Source organism: Perca fluviatilis, chromosome 24 (assembly GCF_010015445.1).
Source record: "Perca fluviatilis chromosome 24, GENO_Pfluv_1.0, whole genome shotgun sequence".
Lineage (NCBI taxonomy): Eukaryota > Metazoa > Chordata > Actinopteri > Perciformes > Percidae > Perca > Perca fluviatilis.
Window position 1 is genome coordinate 2,554,588 of NC_053135.1, and position 11,246 is coordinate 2,565,833.

General features: G+C 38.6%; 1 protein-coding gene across 20 annotated transcripts in view; it reads right to left on the minus strand.

Moving 5' to 3' along the window:
- The window catches only part of LOC120554299 (inositol polyphosphate-4-phosphatase type I A-like), a 48,116-nt gene that overhangs the window by 17,941 nt on the left and 18,929 nt on the right, over positions 1–11,246 (minus strand). For 11 of the 20 annotated variants that reach the window (XM_039793107.1, XM_039793106.1, XM_039793100.1 and 8 more), the window contains 15 exons: positions 10,686–10,730; positions 10,322–10,440; positions 9,369–9,485; positions 9,036–9,115; positions 8,322–8,433; positions 7,256–7,346; positions 4,779–4,926; positions 4,374–4,504; positions 3,783–3,887; positions 3,574–3,682; positions 3,213–3,230; positions 2,255–2,441; positions 1,640–1,855; positions 689–830; positions 45–197 (listed from right to left, as the gene is read on the minus strand). In XM_039793107.1, coding sequence (XP_039649041.1) covers positions 45–197; positions 689–830; positions 1,640–1,855; positions 2,255–2,441; positions 3,213–3,230; positions 3,574–3,682; positions 3,783–3,887; positions 4,374–4,504; positions 4,779–4,926; positions 7,256–7,346; positions 8,322–8,433; positions 9,036–9,115; positions 9,369–9,485; positions 10,322–10,440; positions 10,686–10,730 — 1,773 coding nt within the window. The remainder of the gene's footprint in view (positions 1–44; positions 198–688; positions 831–1,639; positions 1,856–2,254; positions 2,442–3,212; positions 3,231–3,573; positions 3,683–3,782; positions 3,888–4,373; positions 4,505–4,778; positions 4,927–7,255; positions 7,347–8,321; positions 8,434–9,035; positions 9,116–9,368; positions 9,486–10,321; positions 10,441–10,685; positions 10,731–11,246) is intronic. The other 9 variants (XM_039793115.1, XM_039793102.1, XM_039793113.1 and 6 more) reach the window with 6 other exon arrangements.

Genomic DNA, 11,246 nt, shown 5'->3' on the forward strand with positions numbered 1-11,246 from the left:
TGACAGCAAAAGCAAAATAAACATAGGGAAGGAAATCAACCTACAGAATTCTTGTGCAGTGTAGAGGGCAGGCAGAGAGGAAGAGGATGGTGGTGGTGATGATGATCGTGGAGGTGATGATGATGATGAAGAAGGTAATGATGGTATACTTCCTGGGTTGATCCAGAAAGCTCGTCTTTTCCCTTCCTTTTCCTCGTCTTTTCAAAGCCATACACAGCGGTATTAATTTACACTCGTTAATGTCAATCAACTGTATTTGTTTATTTATTGCAATTTCTTTTTGATTAGTTACTGATTTTAAAAGTTGCATGTATTGTAATGTAGTTAATTTGTCCCCATTTTTACTTTATTTACTTTTAATGTTAAAGGGGGGGAGGGGGGGGGGTCAACAAAATAATTGAAACAAATAAAAGCAAGCAAAAAGAAAAACTGCAAATAATACCTACTTTAGTGACTTCACAGAAAATCTTGGTCTACATACAAACTTTGTTTCAGCCAAAAATGATGCCTTGTCATCCCAGAACACACACATTAATGCTTCCCAAAAAAAGAGATATCAACTCTGAACAAAAGATTGTCAAATGAAATCCATACCTAAACATGCATTAAAATTTAATTTTTTATAAAAACTAGATAAGAAACCAGAAAGAATAGAAAGAAATAAGTAAGTACATTTTGTGTGTGTTACCTTTCTTACTGGCGCCGGCCTGCAGGTCAGTCTGTGTACTGTCCTGACTGCTGACGCTGGGCCTCCTCTCCTTCTGAAGCAGCTTGTCAACACGCTGGATGATGCACTCCAGAGATTTATCCACATTCACCCAAACCTTCTCCTGAGAAGGGATGGACACAAGCGATATTTCAGAGCTATGTAAGAAAGGCTAAAGGACTAATAGAGAAATTACAGTCGGTAAAATAATTGAGCTAGAGGGGAGAGAAGATGTGATGAATCACATCCGTATGCAAATCAGGGAGCACACCACAATTTTCCTTAACAAAGATTTTATGTAATGCAAGCAAATGTAGAGCTCTGACTCCATTACATAACTACTGTGTCTGGCTGCCTGGGGATACAGAGGCAAAACATTGATGGTTTGGACTAATTCTGTAATAGTTACAGCCATTTTCACAGTGTTAAATTAGTATATAAAAAAAAAAGGAAAACAAGTATAAAATTTGGTTAGATGAATAGTTTAGCATATTAATTTAGAACAACATCAGGTTTTTTTTTAACCCGATGCATGAATATTTGATGAAAACAAAAAGAAATGTGTGCATCATATTCTGCATGGACAAATTAAGTTACTCACTAAATGACGGGATGACTAAAAGTGTAAAGCAGTTAAATAGACGTCATACTACATCCTAGTAATAGACAATATATTCCCAATATAATACATATTGAGATCAATTTGTTTCTAATAAACCTTTTAGTGGGGAATCTTTAAAATGATTTAAATCCTCTTCCCAACATTTTCAGTATTGTAGGGCAGCTAAGAGTCTTAATATAAAAACTAAGGCGTTCACGTCCAAATGCGACACAACTTTAGTAAATCAGATACGAAAAAATCTGTAATCAATATAAAACAGTTTTGGTTAGTTTTGGTGATTCCTAACTAACTGAATGAAAAAATGAACTCACCCACTCCTCTTCATGCCAGTCTACGTGCAGCGAGGATCGGCTGTTGCTACCACTCCACTTGGCAAGCAGCGTGTCCTGGTCGTTACGCAGGACTACTTGTTCCGACTCAGCGGAGGGAGACGCTTTGGAGGCGATGTACTCTGGCCGTGCTGCGTTTAGGGCCTGAATAGCTGTAGCCAGCAGCTTACAGTCGCATACCGTCACCAACTGACGAGTCTGAGAGGGAGAGGACAAGGTTACGTTTCATCAGTGGAAAACAACATAAAAGCTTAAAGCTATAGTGCGTAGTTTCTTTCTCCCCCATGAGGAATTCTAAGTAATGACAACAAAACTGTCGCTGTTTCCACATGATAAAAGCCTTCCATAATCACGCACCACCCCCACCCCTCCTCCACACAGTTGCTAGTAGCCAAGGAGGACACTGGAGAGACAATCTTCTGAACACAGCCATACTGACAAACACAGTGAGAGTTGTGTGGAGCTGATAGGCTTAATTAGCTTTGTATCAACTCATGTGGCAATGGCTTTAATGTAACGGACGTTCATTGGTATAAAATTGTTGTGCACTAAAGCTTTAAGTGCTTATGAATGATATATGGCGTTAAATTAAAATACCTTATCAGCCAGAATAGCAAGTGTCCTCTCCAGTCCACTGGCAGATCGATCCTTGGCAGCTCGGGAAAGCCTCTCTGCGTAGTAGCTGACCTGAGTCTTCAGCGTGTTGATGTGGGCGATGATCTCTTTGGCGCGGACGATGTCCTGGGGTATGTAGACGATGGACTGCGAGCTGGAGAGGGCGCTGCTACAGAAAGCAAAAGTCTTTATGAGCGTATGCTAATGACACTCTATACCCTCAAAATGTAAACAAGTTGACTGTTGAGACTTAGAGCCTACATCTAAGGAAGAATTGCCTTTTTCAACTCTTACAAATACCATTTTGTTAATAACATAGCATTTGCATGCACATGCCTGTTCTCAACAGTCCTAATCAGTAGCTATAAAAATGCTACAGGTAAACACAAGACAACATAAACTGACTTCAATAAATAGGACTGGGGGAGATACCGTTCACTTTAGAAATTCATATGGATCTTTATGAGAATTTTAGACGTTCTTATCGATGCTTTAATGTCTGATTTACGTGTTTTCCAAGTGTTTTATAAAGATGTGTTTTTACTAGACATCCATGACTAAATTTACAAAATGAGCGGTATTTCAACAAACTTGTGTACAGTGTTATCTAAATATCTAAGTTTAACACATACGTGTGCTCGTGTGTTCAACATACAGTAAATTTTAGTTACACACCACTGTTAATACCAAATACATCATGTGTCATTATTTGTTGCGGTTAACATAAGCAATGCGACGTCTAACAATGTTTCAAGTGTTTGCAGATCACATTCATTAACCCTTAACCTACTCACCAGTTCATTCACAATGCTCGGAAATCATTAAACGCTTTTTTACAACTCAAAGAAGAGTGAAAGTATTTTTTGGTGGTGGTACAAGGCAGTGGGAGGCAAACAGTTTACAAAGAAATGAAAACAAGCAAAGCAGTGCAACAACTCACCATTCCTCCTCATATACGCTGATCAATAAAAAGTAACAAAAACAAAATTAAGAGGAAGCCATAGAACGGAAGAAATAATGCAATAGTTGAAGAAACAATGCATTTGTTTGTTGTAAAAATGACTACAGGGCAGCCAAATATATGAATAAATAAAATACAATAAATTAGATACATCTTTCACGCAAAATAATTTCATATGGATCAAAGGTTTCCCCAATTTGAAACAAAATAAGTAAAGTAATGAATAAAGCAATTTTCTTTTTTTGGGGGGTGGGGGGGGGGTAAACATGCAAATGCAATTTGTTTTCTATTCAATGGTCAGTTTTGGTCAGTTATCCAAGGATGTCCCCTCTGAACTTACTGTTTCTTTGCCTCCTCAAATTTCTGGATGAGTTTCCTCAAACCGCTGTTTTTAAAACCTTGGCAGTGAGCGGCCGGAGCTCCGATTGTTATCACATCATACGTGTGTTCTGGAGAGGAGGAAATCATTTGTGTGAATAGAAAAAGATGAGTGTCTATGTGTGTAAGTATCTGTTTGTCCATGTTCTTATGGCAGTCCTTATGTCTCACCGAAGCCCAGCTCATCGTGCACCCTCATCCTCTGAACATGTAGGTTGGTTGGCATGAACTCGAGCTTCCTCTCTGCCTTCAGGTTACTGGCTTTAAACGATGGACCTGCCGAGGACAGGATAGGGGTAGAACAAAGAGGTGGGAAAATAACTGCATATAACTTATATAATGGTAGGACTGGGCGATATGGAGAAAATCAGATATCACGATATTCTTGACCACATCGATGTCGATATTGCGACGATATTGTAGGGTTGACAACTGGTGCTTTCTCAAAATATTTTTACAATTACATTTCAGATAATCATCAATAATGTGGTAATATTTTTTTCCAGCTATATACTGACTATGTATACATGCATGCACAAAAACAGTGTTACGTTAAAACAAATCTGCAATTCTTTAAATGATATTCCTTCAAAATGAGTTAATATGTGCTTGTTATTATCAATTTAGACAACGTAATTGTATATCATGATATACGATTTCATCTTGATATGATTCCATTGAAAGACAATAAATTATCATATTGATCATATAATGGTTTTACTGTTTTATGAGACAAAAAGAGGCCACTGAGAAACCTCTAACCTCTGTAGTCATTGAGGTCAGACAGTGTTTCCTGGTATGCAAGTATTATGGTCTGGTACTGAGAGACAATCTGTCGCCGCAGATTCTCCCAGCAAGGGGACAACTCTCCCAGCTCCTCCAGCTCACACACCCTGGAGAGTTGTTAAGGAAAGATGGTAGTTAGGCGTTACAGAGGAGAGTAAATGTGTGCATAAAACTCACATGGTGTTATTGCAACATTGGTACACATGTCTGAACATGCATTTGATATTACGGTTTTCATTTTTCAAGCAAAAATGCCTAATATTCTCTGGTTTGTGCTTCTCAATTCTAAGGATTTTTGCTGCTTTTTTTAACTTGTGTAACAACATTGCAACACAATCCTTAAGTTAAATGTTAGACATGTACACGTGTGTTGGTTTGTACCTGACTGTGTCCTCCTCCAGCAGCAGTTTGACAAACTGTCTGGGGATGTTTAATGAGAGGACGCTCTCAGCCATTTGCTCCAGCACCCGTAGGTGGTTCCCATCAGTGGTGGGGAAGCGGTACATTCTAGACATGGTGCCGCCAAACACTGAAGAAACAGGACATTTAATTAGCCTGGATTAGATTGGGTTAGTTTATCTGATCTTTTTTCTAGTTCTGCTGAGATAGGTTTGTATTAACTTTAGTTTAAAATTATATATTTTTTTCAACTGATTGAGCTTTTCACATTAAAGCTTTTTTTTGCTTTAGGAGCATGACATGCAGTAAACGTAACCAGTTAAAACTGAACTGATACCTTAGGTAACCAGTATAGCTAGTTATAGCTATTTAACCAGACTTTACTATAAATAGTAGTGATGCACCGAAATGAAAATTCTTGGCCGAAACCGAAAACCGAAAAAAGAGGAAACCAAGACCGAAAACCGAAACCGAAACACCGAAAGAAATTAAGCCAATTATTAGTACCATTGCATTTATGGCTATGACTGTGTACTAACTTTACTAAAATCAAGGCATTGCAATTGTATAAATTAATAGTAAAGTTTAATTAAAAAAATATCTAGCAGAAATATGGCTACAATCTGATAGTCACATACAGTATACAGTAGCCTAAGAACAGAATAGCTTACCTATTGTTATTATTATTATTATTATTATTATTATTATTATTATTAATTGAGGCACTTTCTTGCAGGATTTCACTGAACATATCAGACAACGAGGGTGCATGCCCCTCATCTGGTGCAGAGAGACAAGTCTTTTTTCTGCGCTCTGATCTCCTGCGCTGGGCGCTGCTCGGTCTCCGTCTCCCGCGGGTTCTCCGGCATCGCCGCGGCCTGGATCATTTCCCGTCGCCCTGCTTTATTTCCGCATCCAAGTAATGGTATCTTATAACGCGGATCAAGTACAGTCGCGATGAAGTGCAGAGGATCCGAACAGATCTCACTGAAACGTGTGCTGACAGACTCTAAGACGTACTTTTCATTGTTTTCACTCCGTGGTCCGTCTCAACCTCTTTGCTTAGGAGACGCTTTGCAGGTGGAACGGATTGGGTACTGACACGTGCAGGTTCGCGTTTTCTGTTTCGCGTCATCACAACATTTTCGGCCGTATTGTTTTCGGTGATAAAAGTTTATTTAACCCCCGAAAATGCCCTTTTGGGCCATTTTCGGCCGAAAATTTTCGGTGGCCGAATATTCGGTGCATCCCTAAAATAGTGATACAATTATTACACAAAAAGAACAAGGAAGAGAAACCAACAACAATAAATCAAGATGAAAACCCAACAAAATCAAAAAGGACAAGTGTGTAAGGTAAGTAGTAAAACAAATGGAACAAAATGAGGTAAAAAATAAAAATAAACTAAAATAATAGATATATCATACAAATGTTATTATACCCTCTCAAACTTTTCACATTTCTGTTATTTTTGGATCAGCAATCTATCCCTGAGGTAAACAGATCCGCCCCACTCACTGGTGACAATCAATCTATTTCTGCTGGGTAATAAGATTCATGGTCTGATGGCTTGGTAAACGTGGAACCATGCAGGCGGAAGAGAATGGGAAGAAACAAAAAAACTTTTTCTTTTTAATCATACTTTGGCATACCTGTAATATTATCCAAATCTATTTTTAGTCCCTCATTTCCTGGGCAAAGTGTGTGTTGTTACCGGAATCCTAAAAATGAACGCCTTAATTAATGATGACGATTTTAGGTCCTCTTCAACTTGATGTAGTGCTGTGATGCTTATTCATATACCCTATTCAAGTCTTTAGACCTAAACATTATTTTAAAAATAATATAGAATAAACCAGCAGGGGAAACAATAAAAAGGCAAGCTCCATTAAGGTTTATTTTCCAAGCTGAATTTCCAGAGGAAATAGCACTTGATTGTTGTGGAAACAAGTTTTGCAGAACAAGGGTGTTCCAGAAGTCCAAAAGTTTTACAGCCACCTCACCTAACTCAATTCACCAAATTCTATCCACTTGGTCATTTTTAAGGGCCAATAACTAAGTCCATATTTAAATAGTCACAAAGAACACACATACAGCAGGGTTTCCTCCAGAAAAGTTGTTAGGCCCGGTGGGAAGGGTCTTTTTCCGACGAGGGCCCGGCTGGGGCCAGTCACAGACTGACAGCAGCATTAATGTAGAGCCCAATAGTTTCAGTGATACCAAATAATGGACGGAATCGCGAAATTAAGAATTTAGAAAAGCTATAAGACAAACTCCATAGGGCTCTACACTAAGTCAGTGCTAAAAGCTAAATGGAGATTTGAAAATATGACTAGGCTTAAGTTTCTAACCGAGCAGCCCGTCACTAACTGTAGTTTATGAAAGGTGGTGGGCCACTGGGCTTTCAATTCACTGGTGGAAACCCTGTGCGGGAAGGTGGGACGTATCTGAAAAAGTACCTGAGCGCAGCAGGGTGTCTTTGCATAGCGAGGCGTACTTGATTCGGACTCCCATCGACTCGGTGAGGCTCTGGTCCACAGGCAGCATCGTCTGCAGGACAACACATGTACTGGTGTTACAGCGAGTCAACAACCACCTCCATTTGCTTTAGCACGCTTCTCTTTCAGGCCTACGCTCACCTACACCACACTCTAACCACACTTACAGTGCTCCTACACAAACCAAATCCACTAAGAGAAGTCATTGTACTACATGTGAGGCTGTGTGACTTGATTGTTATGACATAAAGTAGGTTCAGTGACATTTGATTGAATTATTAAGCAGTAAACAGACACAGACAAACAGGAAGCCTCAGAGACACAATTTACTGTACACCTCAGTTAAGAGATGATGGCCAGAAATCTGACTCACTCTGACCAAAAATAACATATCATCTGTTTACACTGTCCCATTAAAGCAATGCATATAAAGCCAGTGGTCATTAATGAATCCAAATCTGTTATAAATAAATATCCAAGTGTTCGGTTAGAGATGAAGTAAACGTTTGTGCTTGAAATCAGATATAAATCATCTGAAATGAAGCCCTAAACCACTAATCATAAAACACTTTACCTTTGAATGATATGAGGGAAATATGTGATATGCAATGATTGAATATTGAATATTGCGACAACAATATTACTTGCGATAAATAATCAAATATTAAAGAGGGCTCAGTTCTGCTGCTTTCTTTATTCTGCTAAAATACTTTCTACAACAAATTGCTTGTTGAATTTAAAACAAATGAAAGAAAATAATTTCCAACATTCTTCTACTGAACAAATTGAACATTGAATTGAATATAAAAGGCACCACTAAAAGTGTCTTTCGCGATGTGTTTATTGCGCCAGTTGACTATAAAAAAAATGATACATTGTGTAGCCCTAATAACGACCTACAGTACTAGATTCTTTTATTAACAATATGGAAAGTATGGATACACCAAATCCTCTGCATGCAGGGAGTTTGACTGAATACATAAATGACATTTCAAACCAAAAGCTCCCAGGGGGCCGTGCCTCTTACCCGCCCATTGATGCTGTCCGGCAGGCGGCTGACCGACATCCTCTGATCGGCTCTCTCCTCCATCTGCCACGCAGCTATGCTGATGTTCCCCACCCGCTCGTTCTCCGCTGATCTGTCCATTCAAAACACATTTATTTGATTTTTACATTAGGGCTAAAACTAACAATTCTTTTTTATAAATGCATGTGTTTAGCATTTGCATTGTTTAGTCTATAAAATGCCAAAAATAAACAGCGAAAAGACCCAAAGATATTTAGAATAAGTATTTCAGAAAAAGTACCAAAACCTTACATTTGTTGAATACTTAAAATTTGCCAGAAATCTTACATTACATAGGTGTTTCAACCCAAGCTGTTTCCCTTCACAGGAAACATATTTAACGAAAAGGAAGGAAAGCAGACAGATTGTCATATTAACCACTTCCTGTATATTTAAATATATTTTCTGTATTCCTGTATATGTATGTTGAACATTCTTTAGCTCTGTAGCACCTGTGGTTGACAGTTTAATGGACTTAAGTTTGTGCATCACAAATTTAAACCATCTTTTACCTTTTAAGATGCAAAAGTGTCAAGGAAAAAAATCTGTTTATAACTGACAAAGGAACAGAATCAACATTGCCAACCTTTCCTAACAGCTAAAAGACAAATTACATCACATGCATAATACATGTAAATACAGCAGGAAGAGGCTAGAAGAGTGTGCGAGTGTTACCTCAGTTCGAGTCGTAATCTGTGGCTCCTCTCTTGCAACAACTCCTTAACAGGAAAAAGTGCTGAGCCCAACATATACATCTAAAGAGACAGAAAGACAATATTATTGATGTGTTCATATTCAGCTATTTCCTTATCTCTTCTTAACCAGTGAGAACTCCAGAGAACAGACAATGTTTGTCTTACAGAGTAAGAAACTGTGTTACAGAAACTGGAATCTGTTTTATGTAACAAAAACCCAAACTGAAGCACCTTCACTCAGAATGTAATTGTAAAACATTAAATGGAAAAGCCATCTGAATGAGGAGCTGCCACCAATGTCTCTGCATCCTACCGTTCCCTGTGAGCGGTCCTTGACGTCGTAGACGGCCAGCTTGACCTGCGTCTGCTGGTTGATGTTGGACTCCTGGAAGAAGGCGATGCTGCTGAGGAAGATGGGGTTACTGGTGCCCTGTAGACACAGCCAGGGACACCGGGACATCAGCATTACTTCAGGACATGGACAGATTCATTGAAATGTCGTTCCCAAATCAAAAGAACATTTTCATTTGATGTTTTAATATGTCTTTCTTTTTGCTTTTTGAAGGATGTTTTGCAGTTATTTTGGTTTTGTTCTGTTGGTCGGACTAAACAAGCATTGTGGAGCAATACATTAAGCTTTAGGGAATTGTAAACAAATGTTTCACTTTTTTTCTGACATTTTATGGAACAAAGAATTATTCAGTTAATTGAGAAAATCATTGGCTAATTAATCAATAATGAAAATAATCCTGAGTTGCAGCCCTATCTAGAATTTCATGTTAAAAGCACCATATACGTTTTCAAAATTATATTATTTTAATTTTTGTTATTGTGAAATTATTGTCATCGCAAGATTGTGATATTGATTATGATGCTTTTTGAAAGGAAAGTTAATATAATGCATAACAATAAAACCTAAAGACACAGTAAAATAGACAATGCATAATCCTTTGTCCCAGTGTAGTCTCTGCTCTCTCTGCAATATTTTTTTTGAAGAGAGCAGCTAACCCCAAACTGCCCTTGACCTCTTCTATGGTTTTGGATCTTAGGAGCTAGGAGAGCGATGCCAGGCGGTCGGAGGTATGTGGTGTGACATCAGTTGGCCAAACCCTTTCCAAAAGTGTTCAATTCATTAATACCTCTCTCATCCTCCACCTACTGGTCTAACAATGTAGATGAGGGAGGTGGAGGTGGATCAAATTTCTCTCAAAATAACACAAATTTCCCCGGGAAATATTTCACATTTTGGGGGCTGAGGAGTCTGACCTCTATGACTTCGGTCTGGGCGTGTTTGGTCCAGAAGGCCTGCGGGGGTGTCGTGCAGCTCACTGCTACAAAGCTGTTGGGTTTCCGATCCAAAGCAGGGGTCAGCAGGTCTGTGCAGGCTGGATGAGAAACACTGCATGAGCCGAGAGGTATGAAAACAACCCATCTAATGCTTTTTGAAGATGACGTGTATTGTTTTCAATGTTACACAAGACATTATTATAAAATAGACAACAAACATACACATTCTTCTCATACAAACGATGAACTGATACATTGGTGAATGGGCGGCTAATAATTGATGATTCCAAGTTGCTCTCATCAGGTAAAAGCCTTAATTGTTTTGAATGCAAGGGTTACTCACCCACGCTGAACTCAAGCACAGGCTCATCTGGGTCCTGACTGTTTCCTGGAAACCAACAACAAGTCACAAAAACATTAGTTATCAAGAAAACAAAATGCCCTGCACGCTGAGTCTCTTATACCAGTCACTGTTTTTGGGCTAACAAAATTGCATGAGGCAGTTTTTATCAGAATTGTTGGTGCTTAAAGTGACTTTGAAATTATATTTAATCAAATTTTCTGCATTAAAGAAAGTGATGATTTTTTTTTTTCTGTAAACTTTAATTTTTCAAAGTGAGTTTTCCACTGAGGTACTGTATTAGCATTACAGACTCTTAAATCAACTGTAATCTTAACTGCAATATGTTGAAAGATGATGAGTAGCCCTCAGGTCTCTTCATAATGTACTTCAGGAGAACTATGGTTAAAGAGGCTATTGGCTCCCACACAACTGTAATACTCTACCAGCAGAGTGTGTGTGTCAGTGTGTAATTTTAGTTTAAGTGGTGCTGCAAGTGGCTGACATTAATGACAGGCTGTGTTTATACTGGCCATCGCTATCATGTGCTAAATTATTGAATTT